At 36.8% G+C, this 25,161-nt stretch overlaps 4 protein-coding genes across 9 annotated transcripts in view; all 4 read left to right on the top strand.

The window, feature by feature from the left end:
* Positions 1 to 403: 403 nt before the first annotated feature.
* On the top strand, positions 404 to 2,896 carry LOC111452317 (DNA ligase 6-like). 2 transcript variants are annotated; one of them, XM_023092971.1, is made up of 2 exons: positions 404 to 839; positions 1,056 to 2,896. In XM_023092971.1, exons 1-2 carry the CDS (start codon positions 438 to 440, stop codon positions 2,283 to 2,285), a joined length of 1,632 nt encoding a protein of 543 aa, XP_022948739.1. In that variant the 5' UTR covers positions 404 to 437; the 3' UTR covers positions 2,286 to 2,896. The 2 variants fall into 2 exon arrangements, with proteins under 2 accessions (XP_022948739.1, XP_022948738.1); XM_023092970.1 differs by having other exon boundaries at positions 404 to 2,896.
* A 2,485-nt stretch (positions 2,897 to 5,381) lies between these two features.
* On the top strand, positions 5,382 to 8,424 carry LOC111452318 (2-hydroxyacyl-CoA lyase-like). The gene is made up of 2 exons (XM_023092972.1): positions 5,382 to 6,875; positions 7,881 to 8,424. Exons 1-2 carry the CDS (start codon positions 5,454 to 5,456, stop codon positions 8,193 to 8,195), a joined length of 1,737 nt encoding a protein of 578 aa, XP_022948740.1. The 5' UTR covers positions 5,382 to 5,453; the 3' UTR covers positions 8,196 to 8,424.
* Positions 8,425 to 15,857: 7,433 nt separating this feature from the next.
* On the top strand, positions 15,858 to 19,207 carry LOC111451985 (transcription elongation factor SPT4 homolog 2). 3 transcript variants are annotated; one of them, XM_023092490.1, is made up of 6 exons: positions 15,858 to 16,025; positions 16,128 to 16,261; positions 16,389 to 16,480; positions 16,778 to 16,833; positions 17,097 to 17,158; positions 18,767 to 19,207. In XM_023092490.1, exons 2-6 carry the CDS (start codon positions 16,172 to 16,174, stop codon positions 18,815 to 18,817), a joined length of 351 nt encoding a protein of 116 aa, XP_022948258.1. In that variant the 5' UTR covers positions 15,858 to 16,025; positions 16,128 to 16,171; the 3' UTR covers positions 18,818 to 19,207. The 3 variants fall into 3 exon arrangements, with proteins under 3 accessions (XP_022948258.1, XP_022948257.1, XP_022948256.1); XM_023092489.1 differs by having other exon boundaries at positions 15,859 to 16,025; positions 16,125 to 16,261; XM_023092488.1 differs by having other exon boundaries at positions 15,859 to 16,025; positions 16,113 to 16,261.
* A 762-nt stretch (positions 19,208 to 19,969) lies between these two features.
* Positions 19,970 to 25,161, top strand: part of LOC111452202 (elongator complex protein 5) — an 11,970-nt gene continuing 6,778 nt past the window's right edge. Inside the window, exons 1-9 of one of the 3 annotated variants that reach the window (XR_002712107.1) lie at positions 19,970 to 20,363; positions 20,466 to 20,558; positions 20,901 to 21,067; positions 21,161 to 21,210; positions 22,154 to 22,223; positions 22,389 to 22,612; positions 22,699 to 22,788; positions 23,744 to 23,819; positions 23,946 to 24,256. Coding sequence is in view for 2 of the 3 variants with exons in the window: in XM_023092792.1 (XP_022948560.1) it covers positions 20,197 to 20,363; positions 20,466 to 20,558; positions 20,901 to 21,067; positions 21,161 to 21,210; positions 22,154 to 22,223; positions 22,389 to 22,612; positions 22,699 to 22,788; positions 23,744 to 23,819; positions 23,946 to 24,139 (1,131 nt within the window). In the remaining variant the exon portion in view is untranslated. Of the gene's footprint in view, positions 20,364 to 20,465; positions 20,559 to 20,900; positions 21,068 to 21,160; positions 21,211 to 22,153; positions 22,224 to 22,388; positions 22,613 to 22,698; positions 22,789 to 23,743; positions 23,820 to 23,945; positions 24,328 to 25,161 lie in introns of those variants that run through there. The other 2 variants (XM_023092793.1, XM_023092792.1) reach the window with 2 other exon arrangements.

Raw genomic sequence — 25,161 nt, 5'->3', positions numbered from 1 at the left:
ACATGGAGTGCTTTGTTCTCCTCTCTAAAAGATGTGGGATCTCACTGATACCTATTTAACAATTGAAAATTTCATAACATGAATTATTATCGACATGATAAAAATCAAAACTTTTTATAATTTCGATGTACAATTATATCTGAACTCTGAAGTTTACGAGTATTTAGGCATATGGAACGTTATAAACACAAATGGAAGGGAAATTTATAAATTTATGCATTATTAGAAATTTAGCAACCTATAATAGGAAAATAAAATTAAAAATATTCCATTTTTATTTATAAACTAAGGCTAAATTGACTTAAATTAAAAAATTAATAAAAAATACTTTTTTTTTTTATTTTTTTTTTTAAGAGTTCTTATAATTTCCCATATAATATAAATAGAAAACTCCGGAAGTTCATTGCGGTTCTTCGCAGAGCCAACGCCTCTGGTTAATGGCTTCCGAATCTTCCACCGCTAAACCCTTAGCAATCGACTCATCCCTCTCCTTCGTCACTGCCATTGAATCCTTTTCACGGCAATTGAATCTCTCTCTTCCTCCTCTGAAGCTCCCATTCCGGCCGCCTCCATTACCGGCCGATTTCCCCCAATCCAAACTCATTCCCAAATCCCGTTTCGTCGTCGACGCATTTTCTCACGCTGGTGAGTTCTCTGTTTCCTATTTCCTTTCCCATTTTCACTCCGATCACTATGCCGGTCTCTCCCCTACTTGGTGCAAGGGTATCATCTTCTGCTCTGATGTTACCGCCCGCCTTTTGCTTGAAGTTCTCAAAGTCCCGTTGCCGTTTGTTCAATCATTGCCGCTTCGGGAGCCTGTAGTAATCGATGGATGTGAGGTAATACTTATTGATGCCAACCATTGTCCTGGTGCGGTGCAGTTCTTGTTTAAGATTCCTAGTGCGGATGAAAAGTTTGAGAGATATATTCATACTGGGGATTTTCGGTTTTGTGATTCTATGATAATCGACCCTGTTTTGAAAACGTTTATTGGTTCGGATGCAGTTTTCTTGGACACTACTTATTGTAATCCGAAGTTTATTTTTCCTTCTCAGGATGAGTCTATTGAATATATTGTCAACATGATACAAAAAATTGGAGGTGAAAGTAAGGGTTCTATGGGGAGTGTTCTTTTCCTTATAGCAACTTATGTAATTGGTAAGGAAAAAATTTTGCTTCAAATTGCAAGTAGATGTAATCGTAAGATAATGGTGGATGCTAGGAAAATGACAGTTTTAAGGATTTTGGGGTATGGTGGTGAGAATGGGGTGTTTACTGAGCATGAAAGTGAAAGTGATGTTCATGTTGTTGGATGGAATGTTTTGGGTGAGAGCTGGCCTTATTTTAGGCCTAATTTTGAAAGAATGAATGATATAATGGTGGAAAAGGGGTATTCTAAGGTTGTTGGTTTTGTTCCAACAGGGTGGACTTATGAGATGAAACACAAGAACTTCTCAGTGAGGTCTAAGGATTCGCTTGAGATACATTTGGTGCCATATAGCGAACATTCAAACTACAATGAAATTAGGGAATTTGTTAAGTTTTTGAAGCCTAGAAGAATTGTTCCCACTGTAGGTTTGGATGTTGATAAACTTGATAGCAAGCATGCTGATAAGATTAGGAAGCATTTTGCTGGTTTAGTTGATGAAATGGCCAACAGAAAAGAATTCTTAAAAGGGTTTCATCGTGGAGAAATGAGTGATGATATTGATGAAACTGCCACAATGACTGTAAATGAGGACTTGGAAGAGATGGAAACTGTATCAGAAACATGTGGTAGTAGTATGGCGTTGTCTTCTCTGCAAGAAGTTGGTTCTACCGATCGATCCGTGTTGAATGACGAGGAGCAGAAGAAGATTATCCAGGAACTTCGTGAGTGCTTGCCTGCATGGGTGACTCAGGATCAGATATTAGAGCTGATTAGCAGGTCTGGGAGAAATGTGGTTGATGCAGTTTCTAATTTCTATGAACAAGAAACTGAATTTTATGAACATATTGCTAGTCTCCCGGACAACCTTCCCAAGTTCCAAGGCAAAGTTGTAGATAGGCCATTTATTTTTCCTGCAAGAGATGATATTAAAAAGAATGTTTTCTTGGGAAATTTTGACATTTCTTCAGGCCAAGCTTCGAAGTCGTCCAGTCCAAGGGGCAAGACGACGACCAAGAGCAAAGCTTCTCCTGGAAAAAGGAAGAGAAATCTTCAGGGTAAGTCGAAAAAGAATTCAAGTCTGCAATCTGATGGGTCAAAGCAATCTACAATCACAAAGTTCTTCGGGAAAGCTTGATATTTGCCAGAAGAAGGTACTAAAATGGAATTTACAAGTAAGTTCCTCAAATGATATGATAATACTGAACATGTGAACAAAGTGCAAGAGAAAGGGGAGGCTGCTGGAGATAGTTTTCCATGAATTATTGGCAGTGCCTCTCAAAACTCCACTTGAGACTCACTCAAAAGGATGAGATCTATATTATTATGGCATGTCTCATGAGGAAAGTGCCGCAGCCATCACTTAGTCTAAATGGCCTTGTTTTGCAGCCACCTGTGGCTAGACCCCAAGATTGAACGACTTAGCCACCGGGAGAGCTGTTTCTTTCAAGTCAGGTCTACTTCTAGGATTATGGCCACATGAGAGAGATCCAAATGGGAGGGGTTTCTCATTTCTGAAGGACAATCTAAAACCATCGAGGAAATTGTCTGTTTATACCTTTTAATTTTGATTTGTTGAGCAGGGATAGATAGATAGATAGATAGGATGTGTTAATAGTTATTGAAGCTATTTCAAGTTCGGTGGGATCTCACAATTCATCCCCTTTTGGTACTTAGCATTCTCGCTGCCACACTACCCAGCGTCTAGTCCCCCTTCGGGACTAGCGTCCTTGTTGACACACCATCTAATGCCCAGCTCTGATACCATTTATAACAACTCAAGATTATTCTCAAAGTTTTAAAACGCGTTTGTTAGGGAGAGATTTCCATACCCTTATAAAACATATTTCGTTTCCCTCTTCAACCAATCAAATATCTCACATCAAATTACTGATTTTATGTACAAAGATAATCACAGTATTAGAAGGTATAGCCATCATAAGGCCAAAGATGTTTGAGTTAAGATTGGATCGTGTTCAGTTTAGTCTTAGACCCAATCCCATATTTCAGGTAACATGTCGATACGATCCAAACAACAAACTTTTACCCGGTGCAGCCAAATCAACCCAATGCTTGCCTAGTTTGGAGTTCACTTCACCACCAAGGAAATAAGTTACAATTCACTGGTTACTTGAAAATTGAGACCCAATAAATATTAAATTGTTACTTTTGACAAATAATTCCAAAATGGTCAAATTTGAGACACTGTAGGATTGTGTTGACTACCAAATTAGATTTTTAGGATGATTTAGATATTAATTTCTAATACACAATTCTTTTTTAACTTCCTTTCTTTCCAATCCAATCGTGGCTCGAATTCTCTCGAAACACAAACACCCAAAGCTAGACCTTAAAAACATTGCAAAGCTTCATCAGACCTTTCTATCTAGGTTCATGTAGTTCACATCTACACAAACATGTCTATTTCAACAAGTCTCTCTTTAAGACAACGTCGAAATCGCTACACCTTTCGTATAACTATTTTACTATCATATAACTATTTTACGAATCACACGTTGGGCGGAGAATTTGGATAACACTTTGTCGTTTTCTTTTGAAATTGGCAGTCTCTTTGGAAATTAAGACGAAAGAGACCAAATGAAATCAAAATAGGCACAAAAAGCTAAAGCCCATACCCACTCTAAATAATGCTATTTTGTCATCTACTATATTCCTCCCTTTCATTATTATAATGTGGAGGTGGTATTCAAATTCATATTCTTTTCTCCTTCCCACCACTATATTATTTTATAATATACTTTTCATTATAAATTCACTCCTTAAACTTTCCATTCAAATACAACTAAACTTAGTTCTAATCAACATCGTGAATATATTTACGCGCGTTCATGTAAAATTATAAGAGTTTGCATCCAAAATCAATAATATTGTACCATTGTTGAATCGACAGGTGTGCAATTATCCTTAATAGATTCAAACATAATTATCCTTAATAGATTCAAACATTATCTAGTTATATTTCGATTAATAATTGATGTATATTGCTAGTTTATTAACAATATTCAAAAAAAAAAAAAAAAATCTATTTTCTAATATTTTAATGCATATACACGTCAGCCCAATAGCATGGTAGGTATAAAATAATAAAAATAGTAATAAAGAATTATGTGACAAATAATTAATAAACAACCCCACTATAATAAATTAATACCAGAAAGTTGAATACACAGCACGTGCGGTATTATTTAGACAAAGCATGCACGCGCGTGTAACATAGAGTTATAAACTTCCTATTTATTTATTATTTTTCTCATTAATTAGTTCATCTTAAACTTTACTTTAGGCAAATTATGTGATGAAGTTCAAGTTTAAGATTCTAATTATAAAACTCGGGTGAATCTACAAGGGTAGGTTTAGAATATGAGTTTTATTGACCGTAACGACGATAAAATGGTTCGTACGTCAACATTAAGATCTTTTCCCCCACGAAACTATATTTTGTGAATAAGTGTGACGTCCTATGCCAAGGATCAGAATTATCATTTGAAATTCAAATTTGATGCTTGATGACTTTAATATTCTCTTGCGTCTCTTCCGTAGGTCACTAAATGTTAGAGATTTAAGAAAGAAAACTATTTATTTAGTTTAATGACGGTAGAGTGAATGATTGAATTATCAACTTTTTGGACAATAATTAATATCTTATGCAGAAAGTTATACTCGGATTGATGAGATTGTGACATGTTCGCAGACAAAACTTTAATTTAATCGATAAATAAAATATAATTAATATCAATAATAAAGACATTTGTTCCTTAATCCAAACATTTCATAGGAAGTTCCAAATTCTTAATACTTTTCCAAAAATAACCATTTTGCATATTTTATTTCAATAGTTTTATTAATATATTTGTTAATAGTTATGTACACGTCAGCGTAAAATTAAAAAAATTAAAAAATTCCTAGATTTTCGCCAACATTTAAATTTAATTATTTGAAGAAATGAAATTTTAAATATATATATTTATTTTAAAGAGAAATCTAAAAAATAATATTTATTTAAATTTAATTAAATAAAAATGCAAATTTGCAACCTTCAAGTTCAATCAGTCCAAGAAAGCACAATATGTCAACAATTCCCATATTACCCTCGTCCTTCTGTGCTTACAACCTGCGAACACGGAAGGGTATTATCGTCCATAAAAAAACAGTAGGAAAATCCGTACCGGGGGTTTATAAATCCACGCGTCATTTACGTCTAAAATTTAAGATATTTTATTTTTGCCCTTTTCTCACTCTTCCTCACACTTCCATTGCTTCCCACCGGCAAAATCTCAGAGCTTCGATGGGGGATTCCGCCGGAGATGTTAAAACCGACCTCAAATTTCATGGTCCGATCGACGGCAATGTTCTTGCTGCCATGGCGCTCGCCCGTTTCGGTGTCGACCGGATGTTTGGTGTCGTCGGAATTCCTGTTACCTCTCTGGCAACACGCGCCGTTTCTCTTGGAATCCGATTCATCGCCTTTCATAACGAACAATCGGCTGGCTATGCTGCTTCTGCTTATGGATATCTAACGGGACGACCTGGTGTGCTTCTTACTGTTTCTGGCCCTGGGTGTGTTCATGGCCTTGCGGGGGTTTCTAACGCCATGGCTAATGCTTGGCCTCTGGTGATGATCTCTGGTTCTTGTGATCAGAGGGATTTTGGCCGTGGTGATTTTCAGGAGCTTGATCAGATTGAGGCTGTGAAGCCCTTTTCGAAATTTTCCGTCAAGGCTACGGATATTTCCGAGATTCCGAATTGTGTCGCTCGAGTTCTTAATTCTGCCGTTTCTGGTCGGCCTGGTGGATGCTATTTTGATCTTCCGTCGGATGTTTTGCACCAGACTGTTACCGAGTCTGAGGCGGAGGGATTATTGGCTGCGGCGGAGGAATTTTCACATCGCGAGGTTATTCATAGAGTTCCGAATTCGCAGATTGAGGAAGCGATTTCGTTACTGAAACATGCTGAACGGCCATTGATTGTGTTTGGTAAAGGGGCGGCGATCGCTCGGGCTGAGGGGCCGATGAAGAAGTTCGTGGAGAGCACTGGGATTCCATTTCTTCCTACTCCAATGGGTAAAGGATTGTTGCCAGATACACATAAGCTAGCGGCTACAGCCGCTAGATCGTTGGCGATTGGCAAGTGTGATGTTGCGCTTGTGGTTGGGGCACGGCTTAATTGGCTGTTGCATTTTGGCGAGCCGCCTAAATGGTCCAAGGATGTGAAGTTCATTTTGGTTGATATTTGCAAGGAAGAGGTTGAATTGAGAAAGCCCCATTTGGGTCTGATTGGCGATGCAAAACAGATATTGGAGTCCATTAACAAGGAGATTAAGGATGATCCCTTTTGTCTTGGGAAGTCTCACCCGTGGGTTGAAGCCATTTCACAGAAGGCAAGGGACAATGTGGCGAAAATGGAAGTTCAGCTGGCGAGGGATGTTGTGCCATTCAATTTCATGACTCCTATGAGGATCATTAGAGATGCAATCTCGGCTGTTGGTAGCCCTGCTCCCATATTGGTCTCTGAAGGAGCCAATACAATGGATGTGGGTCGCTCAGTTTTGGTTCAGACTGAGCCAAGGACCAGGTTGGATGCAGGAACATGGGGTACAATGGGGGTTGGCTTGGGCTATTGCATTGCTGCTGCTGTCGCTTCGCCCGATCGATTGGTAGTTGCTGTGGAAGGCGATTCTGGATTCGGGTTTAGCGCCATGGAAGTTGAGGTATTCATTCCCCCCTTTACTCTTTCTTTTCATAATTGCAATTGATTAGAAGGTTTTATGTTCAGTGTCTGATCTATTAGCCATTTGAAGAGTGCCCTGCATATCAAAACTCGGTGCGGTTGGCTCAAAATATTGCCCGAGTAATGGTTACTTTTTGGTTTGGAAATGTTTGTTTGTTCGTTACTATGTTTCATTTAGCTGTATGACTGAGGTCAAAAAACCATGTAGACACTGGCAATCAGTAGTTCCAGGACTATTCTTGGACATGTTTTGTAGGCTGTGTTACTCCCTTGTTATGATGACCTCAAATTATTTAACATCCTAAGTAGGTGTAACGGCTCAAGTTCACCGCTAGCAGATATTGTCCTATTTGGGTTTTTCCTTTCGGACTTCTCCTCAAGGTTTTTAAAACGCGTCTGCTAGGGAGTAGTTTTCACACCCTTACAAAGAATGCATTTTTCTCCTCCCCAACTGATGTGGGACCTCACACTCCACTCCCTTCGAGCCTAGCGGATCTCACAGTAGGTACCATAGTATTATATACAGATTTGCCATCATTCAAATCTGAAGTTAAGATTATGCTTTTAAGTGATATAACTTTGTAGGTTGTGGACTTTTTTTAAACCTCTGTTGAAGCTTTAGATGATGTTTCTGTATCTGACTTCTGTTTGTAAAGTTGTACATCTTACTTTGAGTAGGGCTTTTTTGCAAGTAGAATGAAGGTCTCTCTTGTGTTCTTTCTGAAGAACTCCTTATAATCTTTTAATTGGGCCAGTGTTGATTCTAATCTCAAAACATAATCCATTCGATATCTCAGAAACAAACAGATGGGTTCGTTACTTTCCTCTTTTCTAATGTCTCTATGCCTGTCTTTTCAATTCAACTTCGAGTCGAGACGACTTTTGAGCTTTCGTTCTGTAAATGTCAAAGCATTTTCCTTTTTTTGTCTTTTTCTTTTTTCATGTGTTTGCTAATGTCATTTTACATATTTCTGGTTTTGAACAGACTCTTGTTCGATACCAGTTGCCAGTGGTTGTGATAGTTTTCAACAATGGCGGTGTCTATGGTGGTGACCGGAGAACACCGCAAGAAATTACCGGACCCTATAAGCATGACCCTGCACCAACCTCATTTGTCCCATCAGCAAATTATCACAAAATGATTGAAGCTTTTGGAGGCAAAGGATACTATGTCGAAACGCCTGAAGAACTAAAGTCTGCGCTATCTGAGTCCTTTTCTGCTCGAAGTCCAGCAGTCATAAACGTGAAGATCGATCCCTACGCCGGTGCAGAAAGCGGGAGGCTGCAACATAAGAACTGAAGATAAGTCTTTAAACTCCTTTCAATTGTGTGCCAATGCATTAAGTTTGTAGCAGAATTTAAAGCAAGCTTAGCTTTCTCTTCTTCTTTTCTTTTTCTTCATTTTCATTACCACTAAATTATGTAAAATTATGAACTTTGAATAAAGTTGAATGTAAGCTGTAAAGCCAGCAGTTGGAGACGGCTGTGTAGTTTGATAAATGATAAAATAGAAGTCTCTGTTATAGTTTCTTAGTGGGAAGCAGTGGTATAACTTATTAATTAGATGAGTCAGACCCCATTTTGTAGAATGAGGTGGAAATTGCTATCAAACATATGCACACCAAAGCCGTGAAGATCAATGCCTTTCTAGCCACTCTTTTATCAGTTGGTATTGGGATGCAGTTGGCGAGCAAGTCATATGGCCTTGTCCCAAGGTACTTTCTCCTCTTATGGTCTTTGATTTTTGACCCATATGCCTGTGCAATGTTAAGTACACACACGCACACACAAAGCTGGTGCTCGAGAAGGTTAAGACTTGATATGAGCACGATGTACGACAGAGTGGAGAGCCTTGGGTGGTTCAGCTGGGGTAAGATCATGTGTCGGTAGAAGGAACTGGGTGGCCTTGAACTTCAGCGAAACACCCTGCAAAATTGATGCCCAATCAAACTTCAATGTTTCTAATTCATTCAAATTTTAAAACAAGATGGCTTGTTACCTCCTTGTGGGGCTATTTTGAGCTCTTCTTGGGGGCATGCTTGGTTTGAATGACCCAATAACCTTTAGGATAGGAGGGAAGTCATGCTTCACATCATCTCATCACATAACTTTCAATTACAAATACATGTCATGAACATAATTATTTAGATTCTTTTGTCATATGCAAATTATCACGTTTAGCTAGTAGACCCATTTAGTAATACCGAGAGCATGTTTAGCTCGTTACATATTGCCGTCAGCCTCACGGTTTTAAAACGTCTTTTAGAGAGAGGTTTCCACACTCTTACAAAGAATGTTTTGTTCCTCTCTCCAACCAATGTAGGATTACACAGTTTAAGAAGATTTATGGAATCTCATAACACAAATCAAACAAGATTCAATCTCGATAAATTTCATCCACAACACACAACACACAAGAGGGAATGCATATGAGGAAGAAAGAAGAGATTGGAGGGCTGAATTAAAGGTGATGACAGAAGAATAGAGAGCACAAAGGAAAGAGATGCCTTTGATCTTGTTTATGATGATTTGCATTTGCATCTCCCCATCTGTGCTCTCTATCTTCTGTCAGCAACAACATGATCACCATTACAGCCCTCTCAACCACTTCTAAATCCACTTTCCAAACCCAAAATAGGAAAGAACAGGAGAGAGCAGCTGAGGAGAAAGGGTTTACAAATTTGGGATGCTTTAGGTCACTCAAACACACCCTCTATTTATAGGTCACAACTTTCCTCCTTTTCCTATATTCTTTTCTACTTCCTTCCTTTTGCTTTTCTTACCCATTTTGTATTATCTTAATCCATTGAGTTATATTACTTCAAATCTTTTATCCAACGAGTGACACATTTTTAAATATGGCTTTATTGAATAGGGTTTTGAAGAGCATCCATCCTTTACGCAAAGCCATAAGCTTTCTTGGAGAACATCGTTAGAAGATAGAGATGAGATGACATGGTAAATTCACTAATAACGACCTAAAAGAGCCTAAGATTTTGAGGTTCATAATATATAAGCTCAACTGAATTATGTTAGAAGAATAAAAGTTGAAATGTCACAAACAAAAATATATGAATAAATTTTGGTGTATAGAAAAATAGAAATATGTGGAAAGGAAATCTTAGACTAACCCACTTTAGGCATTAACTTTTTGAAGAGGGATAAGATTATTCTTTCCCTATTTGGATGAATGGATGGATGGCAACCCAAACCCAAATATGTGTATCAAAATCAAAGTCACTTTTTTTATATTTGGATTCCAAAATTATGGGCACTCCCCAATTCATAAAAGCTAAATATGCATAGGAATAACATCTTGTCACGAATTTGGGGCAAAAAATTCAAACAAGATAGAAAATGACATTTGAGTAAAGGAGGGATACGTGTATGAACCGATACTATATCTAAATGAGAGTGATCTTGAGAATAGGATGACTAAGAAATACTTAAAGAAAATGAAAGTGGGTACCTATACCAACAAGGTGCATCCTCTTTTTCTGTGGTTCAATCATTGGAACTTCATAGCTAGACATGTTTTTCTTGGAGTAATTGTATGTTGGATGGAAGAACTGATATTGGTATGTGAGGATAGTTTTCGCTATTAGAAGCGAGAAGTAAGTAACGTAACCATGTCGTAGGGGATGTAAGAGAATGTCGGGACACCCAGGTGTCGAATTCATATTCTAAATCCTCATTTAAATTATGAACATGAGTCGCTATAAAATAGAAATCGAAAGAAAGTAGGTGTAGGTTTTAGAAATCGACCCTAAACTCTAAACTGAAAACTAAAAAAACAAAATGATTATGAAACGGTAAAGTGTGCGAAAGATAAATGGAATAAGAATCCACTTCTTTTAAAGAGAACAATGATTGAAAGAAAGAATATATAAGTTCGAAGCCTAAATTATTTCGTGCTATCACTAGTGATATGAACCATGACCAAGAAATTTCCATATCTCGATGTTCAATTACAAGAACGAGAGCCAAAAAGTTGCAACAAACTTTGTACACTTATATTCAAGCTATGGTGAGCTCATCAAAGAAAATTCTAAAAGACGTTGGAGACCTCTATTGTGCAAATCTGAGCTTTAAGAAAGAGATGCATTAAATGCACTTTACGTTGCATTTAATGAACTCAGCTAAATTTATGAAACTAGTACAATGATCGGCTAATAAGCACATTTCATTGCACTATTTAATTATAATTTAAATATTTGTTTGTCATATTTAAGTTAGTTTTTAATATAGGAGTTACAGTTATATTGTAACTAGTATAGGTTACCATATCCCATTATTAACTAGTCATTGATATTTCTCATTTACTAGCCAATTTAATTTGAGAGTGATGTGTCACATAGATTAAAGTTGTAAAGGCTATACAAAGCTTCTTTTCTTTGATTAGATACCTCACATTTTGAAATATTTTTTTTAGCTTTGTTGAGAGTTAAGATTTTCTTTGCAAATTCTTGTGTTTAGAACTTGCATGCTGTAGTCATTCAGGTATTGATCAAGTCTTTTGTGGAGTGATTCGAATCCGAGTTTAGAAACGAGTTTTTTTACTCTTGATCTTGATCATCAAAATAATCCGTTCCATACAACAAAGATATAAGAGGATTTTGGACGGACCCAGATGATTGTTCTAATCAATAATTTGTTGAACACAACTCTCTGTCTTAAACACCCGCACACTTTATTAAGACCAATCGAGGAGAGATTTACAAGATACTCAGTAGAAACTACTATTTTGTATTGCTTGGAATTTCTTGAGACGATGAAGGTGTTCGGTATTTATATTAGATGGTAGTCAATCTATTCCTAAAATTTATCAATTTTTTTTAAAATACCTAAATCATTTTTCTAAATTTATTCCTAAAATACCTCAATCATTCTCTTTAACATAAATATAGTCACTCATACAATGGTAGGACCTAACCCTATTTGGCCATTTGGCCATTTTGCCAGTAATGATATTTTAACCCAACACCATATTATCACTTGAACTGTCGTTTGTTTGAACACATTGGTTCTATTCTATTGGCTGAAGTCAGGACGAAAACGTGTAACAACCCATGTCCAGGATTTGGAATCTAAATTTGACTCTTGATGACTCCGGCATTCCCTACATTCCCTACGACATTGTCATGTTACCTACTCGATTTTTATGAGTGAAGACTATCCTTACATACCAACGACATTTTCCTACATCCCTTACGACATTGTCACGTTACCTATGTACTCCTCGTTTCTTAAGAGTAAAGACTATCCTCACAGACCAACACGAATTCTTCCCGCATGTTTTGTCCTCACTCACATGCATCCCATGAAAACATCTAAAAGGTCATCCAACATAGAATTGCTCCAAGTTAAACACACTTAACCATGAAAAAGTTCCTATGATTGACCTACCGAAAAAGAAGGTGTACCTTAACCTTATTGATATAGATAATAACTTTCCTTTCTTTTGAGTCTTTCTTAGTCATCACATCTTTAAGATCGCTATCACTCGGATGTCGTCTCAGTTCATTTATATAACCAAAATTTCAAAATTATTTTCAAAATCACGTAGCCTAATACTTCTTTCTTATTTTAAAAATCAAACAAAATAAACCCATTTTCAAATTCAAACACGATCAGTCTATTTATTTCAAAACAGTTGAAGATTATGTAATGGAATTTAAAGAACCCAACCTCACATGAAAGATGACATTAAAGATAGGTTAAATACAATCGTTCATGACGTTCAAATATGTACATCAATGAGTATTAATTCGTTTAGAATTGGCAACATCTGGACACAACAAATGAAACAAATGTCCTTCTTCTCTCCCAAAACAATGTGTTCATGCCATGCATACCCTCTAATTAAGTACACCTTCTATGCTCCAACTTTGAAGCCCACATGTGGAGGGCTACCCTTAAAGTCAGCCAATTCCAAGATGTCATGAACTTGGCTGCACTATTAACAAAGTAGTAGGTGGTAGGGAGTGAGAATTTAATAAATCTACCGCTAGTAGATATTGTCTATTTTGACATATTACGTATCGCCGTTAGTCTCGCGTTTATAAAACGCATTTTTTCAAAGCTATACAATAGAGCCAGTACTCATCTAGATATTGTTATCTTTACGCTTTCTTTTTCGGGCTTCTCTTCAAGGTTTTTGGGCTTTCGTCACCGACTGTTACGAGTGTCAATTATGTGCATGTATTCCGTGCTGGTACAAATGTCAATTATGTGCATGCATTCCGTGCTGTTACAAGTGTCAATAATGTGCATGCATTCCACTTCACAAGGCTATAAATACAGGCTCAAACCTTTAGCAAAATGCACTCACACACTCTTCTTTCTTTTGCTTCCAAATACACAAAAAATCAAAAGAATGAAGAAAACAGGTCTTTGCGTTCTGGTGGCGGTGGCGATGGTGGCAGTTCTCACCGGAGCTCGTCTCGGGGAAGCAGTGACTTGCAACCCCATGGATCTGAGCTCATGTGTCGCTGCAATCACGTCGTCGGAGGCGCCTACACCGACTTGCTGCGCGAAGTTGAAGGAACAACAGTCATGCTATTGTGGGTACCTAAAAGATCCAAAGTTCAAACCTTATGTGACATCTCCTCGCGTCAGAGTGGTTGCGTCCATCTGCCGTGTTGCTGTCCCAACCTGCTAGAAACCATGCTCCCCATAATGCAAATGGAAGTTGGTATATGCGAATGTAATCCCTATTACCAAATCAAATTATAAATAAAAATGGGATTATTACATACTTGTCTCTATCGTTCAAACTTTTTTAATTTTTTTCGGTAATTAGAGATGTTTGTAATGGCCCAAGTTCATCGTTAGGAGAGAGAAATTTCTACACCCCTTCGAGGTCCAGTATTCTCGCTGGCACTTGTTCCCTTCTCCATCGATCTGGGAACTCTCGATCCACCTCTTTTGGAGCCAGGGTTCTTGATGACATGATGTGAGACCCTTCACAATCCATCCCATTCAAGGTCCAACGTCCTTACTGACACACCACCTTCCGAGGTTTGGCCTCTTCGCTAAAACATTGCTCAATGTTTAGCTCTGATACCATTTGTAACGACCCAAACCCACTACTAACAGATATTCTCCTCTCTAGGCTTTCTGCTTCCATACCTCTAAACAATGTTTCGTTCTCCTCCACAATCAACATGGGATTTCACATCTGCCCAAGAAATTGGTTGGAAATATCTTTAATTTTTATACTAATAGTAAAAGTAGAGTAAAGTAGAGTTAGGTTGTAACATTATTTTCGGGTTAGTTGGTTTGACCTGACCAGAAAATATCAACCAGTGAACCAACTTGAATTTTTTTTCAATTTTTCAAAAAATCCAATCCAACCGAAATTGGAAAAAAAAAAATCACACCAACCCAGTTTTTATAGTTTAAGTTGGGTAATTTAGATTAGTCAAGTTCTCGAGTTATACGAACACCCTTAAAAATAAATCCCTCAAACGGACGTGTTGCAAAGTTGACAAGTCACGTTAAATTACAATTTTGTCCTCATTGATTAAATGTACCTAAATTTAACTACAATTGCCAAAGTTGACTTGAAAGTCGTTAAGTCAAAAGATTTGTACGAGAACCAATAAATGAAAATTAATACGAAGGGTCTACCTTTACTAAATTTAGATGGGGTTAATTCAAAATTTCATTTCAATTTTCTACCCATATTAATATTATTGGGCCCTTATTTATTAAAAAATTGGTGGACATTTATGTAACATTGCTTCGTTCCTGTTGTTACGGCCCCTGAAGCTCCGACTTCACTAGGTACCGTGCCTATTGTTACGGCCCCTGAAGCTCCGACTTCACCAGGTACCGTTCCTGTTATTACAGCCCCTGAAGCTCCAACTTCATTAGGTACTGTTCCTATTGTTACGGCCCCTGAAACTCCGACTTCATAAGATATCGTTCCTGTTATTACAGCCCCTGAAGCTTCGATTTCACCAAGTATCGTTCCTATTGTTACGATTCCCAAAGCTCCGACGACTTCACCAGGTACCGTTCCTATTGTTACAACTCCTAAAGCTCCAACGACTTCACCAGGTATTGTTCCAATTGTTACGGTCCCTAAAACTCCGAATTCACTAGGTACCATTCCGTATGTTACTGCCCCTAAAGCTCCGGCAACTCCAAAAGGTGTATATTCTCCAGTCGGCTAACTTCCGACGAATTCATCCCTTAGATATTAAAATAAGCCTGATAAGGTTAAGCCCAATAATTAAACGAGACTATTGTATATGTATTTTAAGAAAATGATTTAGTTATTATAAGAAAAAATTGTCCAGCTTCTCTTATAAATACTCCTCCAATCTACCAATATTTTTATGCTAGAGTGCATTTTCTAGTGAATGTCTTATAATCTCTTCTTCATTCGTGTTAATAACCAGTTCAGCTATTGCTATCAACCCAAATAAAGTCATTTAAGCGTAGTCTTATCCTAATAATTTTGATAAAATTAATTCGAAACAATTTTTTTTTTTAATAATTTAGGTACAAATTTATATCATGGATTTTAGTAATAATTTGTGCACCATTTATTTCGCATAAAAAATTAATAAAATGTGTTAAAAACTTTATTTAATTTATGGATCTATACTTAATTAAATTTACAAAATTTTAATAATATAAATTATTATAAATTTAGAAGTAATGAGACTGAATTAAGATAATTGAATTTCAAATTTTTGGGCTGTTAATAAATTTTATTAATACATTTATATTTTTTAACTCGGGAATAATTTTTTAATTCTTTTATTTTATTTATCAAACTCTAAAAATACATCATTTTTTTTTGTTTTATTTTTATTTGTGTTTATATATTTATCATGAAATAATGTTTTTATTTTAAAACTTAATTTAATTAAATATAAATATAAATTTTATATTTAATAAATATTTTAAAGTTTTAATTTCAGATTCAATTATTAGGGTTTAAATCGTCTCAATTCATGTTCCCCAGTTTTATTTTGAACCAGGAATTTCTATTTCTTCTTCTTCCTCCTCAATCGGCACGCTTTCTTCCCAAAATTTCTTTTGCTGCCTAGTTTTTGCACCAAATCTCATTGACGCCGGCCACCGGCGGTACAGTCTCCCCCGACCATATATCTTTGTAAGTTCTTCATTTTCCAAATGTCTTCTCTCTTCCCCTAAATGGGGGATTTTCGCGGACAATACGTTAAATTACTAATGTTTTTAGAGTAATCGGCAGAAGGATCTAGTAAGTCATAGAAAACTATACGCGAGGGATCGGAAGTAATGGCAAGCGCTCCTGCTCAAATTCCTACCAGTTTCGGGCACGAGCTCAGAGCTTGTCTTCGTTGTCGTCTCGTCAAAACTTACGATCAGGTGAGCTGCAGTCTTCTATTTTCGCGCTTGTGATGTCATTATGAATGCTTGAATTGAATCTTTAGTTGTTCAAGATCTTTGAAATTTTTGAACTTTTTGTTGTATTGAGTATTGATCATGCCTACAGTTTCGTGAATCGGGCTGTGAGAATTGTCCCTTCTTCAAGATGGACGAAGACCACGAGCGTGTTGTAGAGTGCACTACTCCTAATTTTAATGGGTTTGTAAAATATTCTTCGCCTGTAGTCTTTTTTGTTTGTGTTGGTGTTTGTCTTTTTTTATTTTTTATTTTTGGTAACTAGTTTGCTTCCATCGTGACTTTGATTGAAGTTTGGACATGATATATAGTTTCATTTATTTCAATGGACATATTCAAATCTTTTACATGGAATTTTTAGAGATTCAATCGATATTAAAAGAAGTTATATTCGGCTTATGATCATGATTCCATTTTACTTTTTAATTCACTGTTCTTTATTTCACTTCCACTTCTTGTACCCTTTTGAATCAATCGCAGGATAATTTCTGTCATGGATCCTGCCAGAAGTTGGGCTGCTAGATGGCTGCGAATTGGTAAAGCTAACTATTACGATATGAGAGCTCTTTCTTATTCCTTAGCCCCTCCCTTTAACGTTTTGGAGCTAAAGAATAAATACTTGCTATATCATTACCTTGAAGACAAGAAACCTACGACACTTGAACGTCGATATTAATTGGAATCCTTCGTGTATTATTTTAAGAAAACCAAATTGCTCTTTTAGAAAGAGAAGAAATGGAAAAATATTATAATGGGAATTCCTGAATTTGATTGGAACTTATATTTCCTGCTATTGCAGGAAGATTTGCCCCTGGTTGTTATACTCTAGCAGTCTCAGAGGCCCTCCCTGAGGATTTGCAGGTTTGCAATCATGAAGTAGCATATTTGTTTACGTGTTCTGTTCTTCTGTGTTTATCATCTACCAGAGCCATCAGGAAAATCCATGCCCTTTGGTTGGTTGTTTTAGTCAAGGACTTTTCATTTGATCTTTAATCCTTTATTTCACTCTCTCTCTCTCTCTGTCCTTTCCTTTGATTCTTTGGGTTTTGGAAGTGTGACCTAAAAGTAAATTCAGTGACTTCTCTTGCCTGTAACTTCTAAAACTAAAAATCATGATTGGCATATTGGTGCCATGGTCCCTTCGGTTGCAGGACATTAGGATTAAATAAATGATTACATCAAAGCCTCAGACAAAATTTTCATCTCCAGTTTTGTGACAATGGAGATGAGATCATTCTCTTTTTCTTGGGGAAGGAGGAGTCTTTTCTTAATCTCAACCGTATGTTGCAGTTTTCTAATTTTATTTCGGGGTTGAAGATTAACGGGATGCTAGGTATTAATTGTAGTCCTAAGTTGGAAAGGTGGGCCTCCTTGATGAGTTGTGATGTAGGGCCTTTCCTTTCCTCTTTTTAAGAGCTTGGTGTGGAGAAGATTTAGAAACGCCTCTCTGCATGGAAGAAAAGATTTTTCTCCCAGGGAAGGAGACTTTCCTTGACCTACTTGGTCCTCATTGGTTTCACAGTTTATTTCCTATCGTTGTTGAAGATCCCTTTGAAGGTTAGCAAATCTCTGGAGAGACTTTTGAACATTTTTCTTTTTATGGAAAGGGCTGGAGGAAGGAAAGGTGTAGTATTTAGTGAATTGGGAAGTGGTGGCTAGACTAGTGGAGTTCAGGGGCTAGGTATAGGGAATTTAGAGGCACATAACAAGGCCTTGCTTGCTAACTGGTTGTGGCATTTTCCTCGGAGCCAGATACTTATGGCATAAGGTTATTATGAGTAAATACATTATGCCAACCCTTTGAATGGCTATCAAAAGGGTCTCGAGAGATATTGCTACGAGTCTTTGGAAAGCTATTTCTAATGAGCCCCATTTCTTCTCTCAGTTTGTTCATTGTATGGTGGGCAAGATGCCTATTTTTGGGAAGATAAAGCTGTTGGGGGATAGACCCCTCTGCTCTTTGTTTCCTTGTCTTTACGATTTGTCAGCCTTGAAATTCCACTCTAAGGCTTCCATTCTGCCCTCTTTTAGGGATTTCTCGCCAAGTAGGAAGCAAAAGAAAAAAAGAAAGCTTGCGACTCCACTTCCATCCTCTTCTCTGCAGTCTCTCCTTTTTGGATTGCATGGGCTTTGTTGTATCCAAAATTGTTGATAATGTAGCAGCAAGTATTCCTCTTAAGAGGGTATTACCAAAGTGGGAATGCGTAGTAGCTTCACAAGTCCTATACCCCTTCCTCCCGAGGGCCTGGGAGGAACTTTCTAAAGCGGATCCATTATACTCACAATCTAGCTAATAAATGCATGAACATAAACTTTTTGGTGTGATATTTAGTACGTCAAAATGCAAAACATGAACTGTTTTAGTCTCGTAATTGAAATGTTTCATTTTACTCTGGTTGCCTAAGTTGGTGAATATAACTTTCCAAGGCTCTTCTTCTTATATGTTCTTCACACTATTGTTTTCTGCAGAATATATGTGAAGAGGAGCGCGTGCAATATGCACCACCAAAACGTGTTTGACCCTATGGTATCTCTTGCTTATCCGAGTTCCACCTCGTTCGTGCAGTAGTATTTTAAGTTGAACTAGCATTTAGCATTCGCTGTCTTTTGGTCGAAATGAACAGAAGTACAGCTACTAACACCTTGCGTTGTATATCTTAATCTGCTTCCCCTTGTGCTTCCTTATTGCCTATTACTCACGTGTGGAAGAAGTTGAATTTGAGTTGCCTAGAACAATACCGGTTTAGCCAAACACTGCTAGGTTATTGCTGTTGGTTGTTGAAGGAGAAAACATTTTAGCCCCCACCTCGAGTTCACATGCTCCGGTGGGATGATTTTGATAATCACTTTTATGGTTCCCAATCGGGATGGACGATGAAGTGATGGAATACATATGCTCACTTCTTAGTACCCCTAATACATATACTATGCAATGCTTCTTCAAGCGGATGTTAGGCTGATGATAAAATGAAAAAAAATTAATAAAAAAAAATAGTGATGAAAATAGAGTTCTTAGGACTACAAACATTTGTTGAACCTGGAAAATAAAGGAAAAATATCCATTTTTGCTCTTCAATATATGCTTTTTATTTAAATTAGTTGGTTAATTTAATGAAATTAAACATTGTTATACACCATGTCAATTGAACATTAAAAAAAATTGAGATTATAGAACACTTTTTCTCAGTTTAGTCTTAATTTTTAATTAGTTTATGTTAACGTTTAAATTTTCATGTGCGAAATTTTGTTTAATATAATTGTAATCATAAATAAGTCTACTGCTAGCAAATATTGTCTCTTTGGATGTTCAAATTCACTGTTCTTTTGGGTGTTCAAGTTTACCGGTCTTTACGGTTTTAGTCTACTGCTAGCAAATATATAATTGTAATCATCCAAGTCTATCGCTGGCAAACAAATCTATTGCTAGCAAATATTGTCTTTTTGGATGTTTAAGTTCACCGTTCTTTTGGGTGTTCAAGTTCACCGTTCTTTACGGTTTTATAAAATGCTCGATTTTTCCTTCAAAATTTTATAAAATGCATATGATAGAACAAGATTTGATCTTTAGGATAAAAAAAGTTTTTGTGACCAAATTAGAAGAAAATGCGTTGGCAGAAAAGTGATTTTTTAACCCAAAAAAAAGAACAAATCTGCTTTGTAAGCGACGCTTCCGAATCTCCTAAACTCTAAACCTAACGCGCCTTTGTCTGTCTCTCACTTTCAGTTCGTATCCCTTTCCCCTGAGTTCTTCGTAATTTCTTTCGATAATCTCGTACATTTCTGAATTGCTTCGTTGTTTGTCCACAATCTACTTTCAGCTTATGGTTACTCAGTTTACAAATTGAGTGTCGAAGTCATTCCGTAATTAAGGACTTGAAGCTGCTATATCCTCGCCAATAATGGCGGATTCTATTTGCAGAGCACTTAGAGACGGTGCGTTAGAGGGAGAGCTCGCGCCTGCTCTCACCTTAAAGGACTCCATCAATTCGCCATTCGGTTTTCACGCATTTGCCCACGTTTTGATGCAGCTTTCGAGCAATATTTTGGCGGGTAAATCGCAGTCTCGGTTAGTTTAATTCCCTTTTAGAGATGTCATTTAGGAGATTGAAATTGTTCGGCTTTGGCAGTCGTTTTGACTCTTTCTTTGGTGGTGTAATTTTGATCTCAGAGGTCTCGTTTTGCTTGCGTTCTCCCGAAGTCCGGCGTATTACCTCGAGCTGTTGAAGAAGAGTGGGGTGAACGTGGGATCGTCTGAAAAATGGTGAAGTTCTCTTTGCAAATTCTTGCATCTGTGCCTTTTTTAATAGTTCAATTTCTGTGAGAACGCCGGGATTACTAGGGAAGAAACGCTTGTTAATAGCATTAGGCGATACTCAGCTAGTAGATTATCGATATTAATATTAATTTTGGTGAAAATGACGCTACAAAGTAGCTAGCATATTTCTCACCATGAGGGATGTAACGAGTCTTGGTATTCTTCAGATTGACTTGAATTTATCATTAGATAAGAGGCATACTCTTTCATATTTCGTATCAATGATTTCTTTTTTCCTTTACTGTTATTTTTTATGTGCAAGTTCAATTGACTATTTTTGTGTTATAGGATTCAAATTTTGGACTGTTATACAGATCCTCTCGGTTGGAAGGAACGGTTTACGGGGGGTGAAAAAATTTCAAATGTTCACCAAGAAGTTTCAAATTTATCTCATCTTTGTACAAATGTGAGGGATATGGATAATCTATTCTCTTCAATTATTACGCTTGGAAAAGGTATGACTATAATCTTGATTGAGAATATAGCGTAGTGATTTTCTGGGCTTATTTTGCAAGAAAAAGGTCACAAGTTAAATTTTAATGTTCTAGCAGGATTTGTTGGAGAAGGAACTGTACGCTTTTGCGTTGCCGTAGACTCGGTACGTTCTCTCCCTCTTTGGTACCATTCAAGGAACCACTTATTGTTAGTATTAACTATGAGCAGACTTGAGACCCCTAGTCTCTTATATTCTTTTCTTGTGTATAGTACCTATTGAATATAATTAAGAATACCAAACTGTCCAGGCGTATTCTCCTTTATCAAACCATCCAGATAATTTATTTTCTCCTGCATATTACTCATTAAATATAGTTAACATCTTGAGACTATCAAATTGTCAAAGAGTATTCTCCTTTCTGGGTTCTATGTTGAAAGTTGATACTTCCTTTCTTCATTGAGGTGTGGCAGCAAGAAATGCGTATAAACAATGTGAATCATCAGTTGCATCTTTTTGTTTTTAGTTTGGTGCTGGTAAAATTCCATAGGGATAAGCTCCACTCTTGTTTATAGTTGTTCTGTAACAGTTCAAGCCCACCGCTAGGAGATATTGTTCTCTTTGGACTGTTCTTTCGAGCTTCCTCTTAAGGTTTTTTAAAACGCATCTGCTAGGGAAAGGTTTCCACACCCGTATAGATGCTTCGTTTTCATCCCCAACCGATGTAGGATCTCTCAATCCTCACCCCCCTTTAGGGCCCAGCTCCTTACTGGCACACTGTCGTGTAAACCCCCTTCAAAACTTAGCCTCCTAGCTGGCACATCGCCCGGTGTCTGGTTCTGATACCATTTGTAATGACTCAAGCCCACTGCTAGTAGATATTGTCCTCTTTGGGATTTCCCTTTCGAGCTTCCCCGAAAGGTTTTCTAAAACGCGTTTGCTAGGGAGAGGTTTCCACACCCTTATAAAAAATGTTTTGTTCTCCTCCTCAACCGACGTGGGATCTCACTTGTTATTTTTGCTCTTTTCTTTATTTCCATTCACTACCAATTTGAATGTCGTTGCTTTTATTTTCTCATTTTTATTTAAGCTTCTGAAATTTTACTAGGTAACCGATATGTTAAGGCATTCTTCTACATCAGCAGTTGCAGGTCTTTTAAGCAACCTTCGGAGCAATGGTATGGATATGATACGATATATTACCTCTGAAATTTTTGCTGCTTAGATAAATCAAATCTTATGAGTTATGATTAATAGTTCACTTGATAGCTCTTATTTGATGGTATGGATATGATATGATAGGATATATTAATCCTGTTTGAACTGTTTACTTGTGATTTTAGATAAGGTTTCAAGTACATTTTGGTTGGTACATGAAGACCTTCACGAGGAAAAGGTCATAGCTGCTCTTGAATATATGTCTTCAATGGTGGCCACAGTTGAGCCATTAACTCCATCCCCATATGTGCGCGAAAGCAGTCTGAACACTCCCTATCTTGAACACAGCTCTACTAAAGGGAGGTTTCATGTGCGGATTAAACGCAGAAATGGACGCGTGCGAGTCATTGTAAAATCTCTTCTTTTGCAAAACTTTTGGTATTTACTTTTGAAATTCACGGTTATAACCATAGATTCTTGATGTTCAATGTTTAGTGTGAAAATTTTAAAGTTGAGCAGTCGGGCATCAAATTTACGTCCATTTCATCTGAAGATGCAGTCGTCAATCAAGGGCTTGTACCGAAGGTTAGTTATCTTGATTTTGGCCTCTTTCATAGTTTCCCAATATTGGACTCTTAAAAATTTGGATCTACCAAAATTGAATTTTATGGTACAAGGAATCATTTTCTTCTTAGGTTTAGGGTTTGTTTGGAATACCTTCTAGTTTAAGCATTTTTTAGAAACGTATTTTTATATCTTTCATTTTTTTTTTATGAAAATATGTTTTTTTTTCTTATGGTATATTTTGAAGATTTTCGGTTAATCACTTTAAAATCATTTTTGGATAATCTATGTTTAAATGTTTCTTCAAAATAGATTTTTAGTTAATCTAATTTCTTAAATGCTTCTTCTTTATTAAAATTTTTCTAAAAAATACTTTTATTCTTCTAAAATCATTCAAAAAGTCACACTAATCATACTTTAAATTAGTAGTTTTTGCAAAGATGCTCATAGAAAAGTTGATTTTGTTAAAAAAAAACTTATTTTTTTCCGAAGTTATTCCAAATGTACTTTGCATCCAAGTTTGAATACACAAGCATGAGGATTTACTCTTGATATGCCTGATCTTTCCCCAACTAGTACAGTGATAGACCCTGAGTCACTACAGTCAATACACGTAGGATTACGAAATAGAAAATAGGGGAGACGAATGATATTGTATGTGAGAAGTCGGCGTGGGCGTGTTGTAATCTTTTGGGCGTGTGTTGCTGTGATTTTATACACCCATGTGCTCCTGTTCGTATGTTGCTGAACGTTTTGTTGTATAAGGATAGTCCTTTAAGGGCATTCCGGAGGGAAGGCGAATGTATGCTTTTGGTATTTTGTTTTAGGACTCGTAATTCGAGTGTTCTTGGAGTTAGGGGAGCCCTCGAATTGAATCTCCCTTGGCTGTTGCCATAAATCATTAGTCATATGAACTTTTTTCTCATAAATTTTCATGAATGAAAAACTGATGAATGGACTACATTTCTTCTCCCAGGTGCAGTTCAATCTTCAGTTGTCTGAGAAAGAGCAAATTGACAGGGCTAGAGTTGTTCTTCCTTTCGAGCATCAAGGTTCGGATTGTCAATGCCCTATCATTGCATATTGCAAAATAATTCTAACCTGATTTGACCCTATTATCCCGGCAGTAAGGTTATCCTGAGTCTTGACTAACTGTTCAAGGTCGACTTTTCTTATAGGAAATGGTAAACCGATACAAATATACGATGGTCGAAGATCTCTTACCGAAAGCAAAGATGACGACAAACCTCTCTCGACCAATGAGAAAAGCAAGGATGAAGAACCAGGGAAGGGAGAGATCATATATTTTCGCGATTCAGAAGACGAGATGCCAGATTCTGATGAAGACCCTGATGATGATTTAGACATATAATTTTGAATGAAGGTAGAATATTTGTATCGTATCTATCTTTTTCGATATCACTTGAAATTGTTGCTGTGAGTTTTATGTGGAACAATGTGTGGAGTAGCAACACAGATCAAATTACCAGTTTGTTTCGTCTTCGGGATGATTTTTAGGACTGAATTATTCTACATAGTTTGTTAATTGTTTCCCATGAACCTCTTACAGTTCCATCTTTCCTTTTTGAAAGGCTGAAAAGGGTGCGAGTAAAAGATATTTAAAAAGAAAAGAAAGAGATGATAAAAACTAAAAAGGAGAACCAATCTATTTGGACCATTTCATCTTTCTTTTCTTTTGCTTTTTATGTCCATATTCCTGCTTGGAAAGCAACTGTTGGGCTCTTTTTTGCTATACATTTATTGTATATATTTGTGAATGATACAAAATTCCACTGTCAATTGGACCATTTTTTTCTTCTCGTGCTTGGATTATTCAATTAGAGAGAATATTCACTTTTTGTCGATGATATTTATGCTTCACTAAAAGTCTCGTTAGGATGCCAACTTGCTGCTGGCTTAGTTCTTGACAGTAATAGTGTTATCAATGCCAGAAGGCTTGCATCAAGCTCGGTAGCCATCCGAAACTCTTAGCAAATCTTTGATAATTATTAAAGTAAAGAGGTTCAAATGTTTGTATTTGATAGTTTTTTTCTTTTTAATGATTATAAATAATTTGATTTATATCGTTATTTATTTATTTATTTGATCCAAACGATTGCTTGCTTGGCGGCACCGACAATAGCACAATTACAGGATGGGAAAATGAAAGAAATTAACAAAAGAAAACCAATGGAAGGGCGAGTATCCAAAGATATTGATATTATAGTCGCAGCGCGTAGATTAGAGCAAAAGAGGATCGTGATTTTGGAAAAAGGTTCGAAAATGGGGTTCCCAATGTGCCAGCGCTGGCGACGTAGACTCGACGGTGTTCGCATCACATAGTTCAACTAAATATTTTTATTATCTTTTTTTTTTTTTTTTTTTTTTTTTTTT

The sequence above is a fragment of the Cucurbita moschata genome, unplaced genomic scaffold, assembly GCF_002738365.1.
Source record: "Cucurbita moschata cultivar Rifu unplaced genomic scaffold, Cmos_1.0 Cmo_Scf00014, whole genome shotgun sequence".
Taxonomy (NCBI): domain Eukaryota; kingdom Viridiplantae; phylum Streptophyta; class Magnoliopsida; order Cucurbitales; family Cucurbitaceae; genus Cucurbita; species Cucurbita moschata.
The sequence above is the reverse complement of the archived record's forward strand: the minus strand, read 5'-3'. Positions and strand labels throughout refer to the sequence as shown.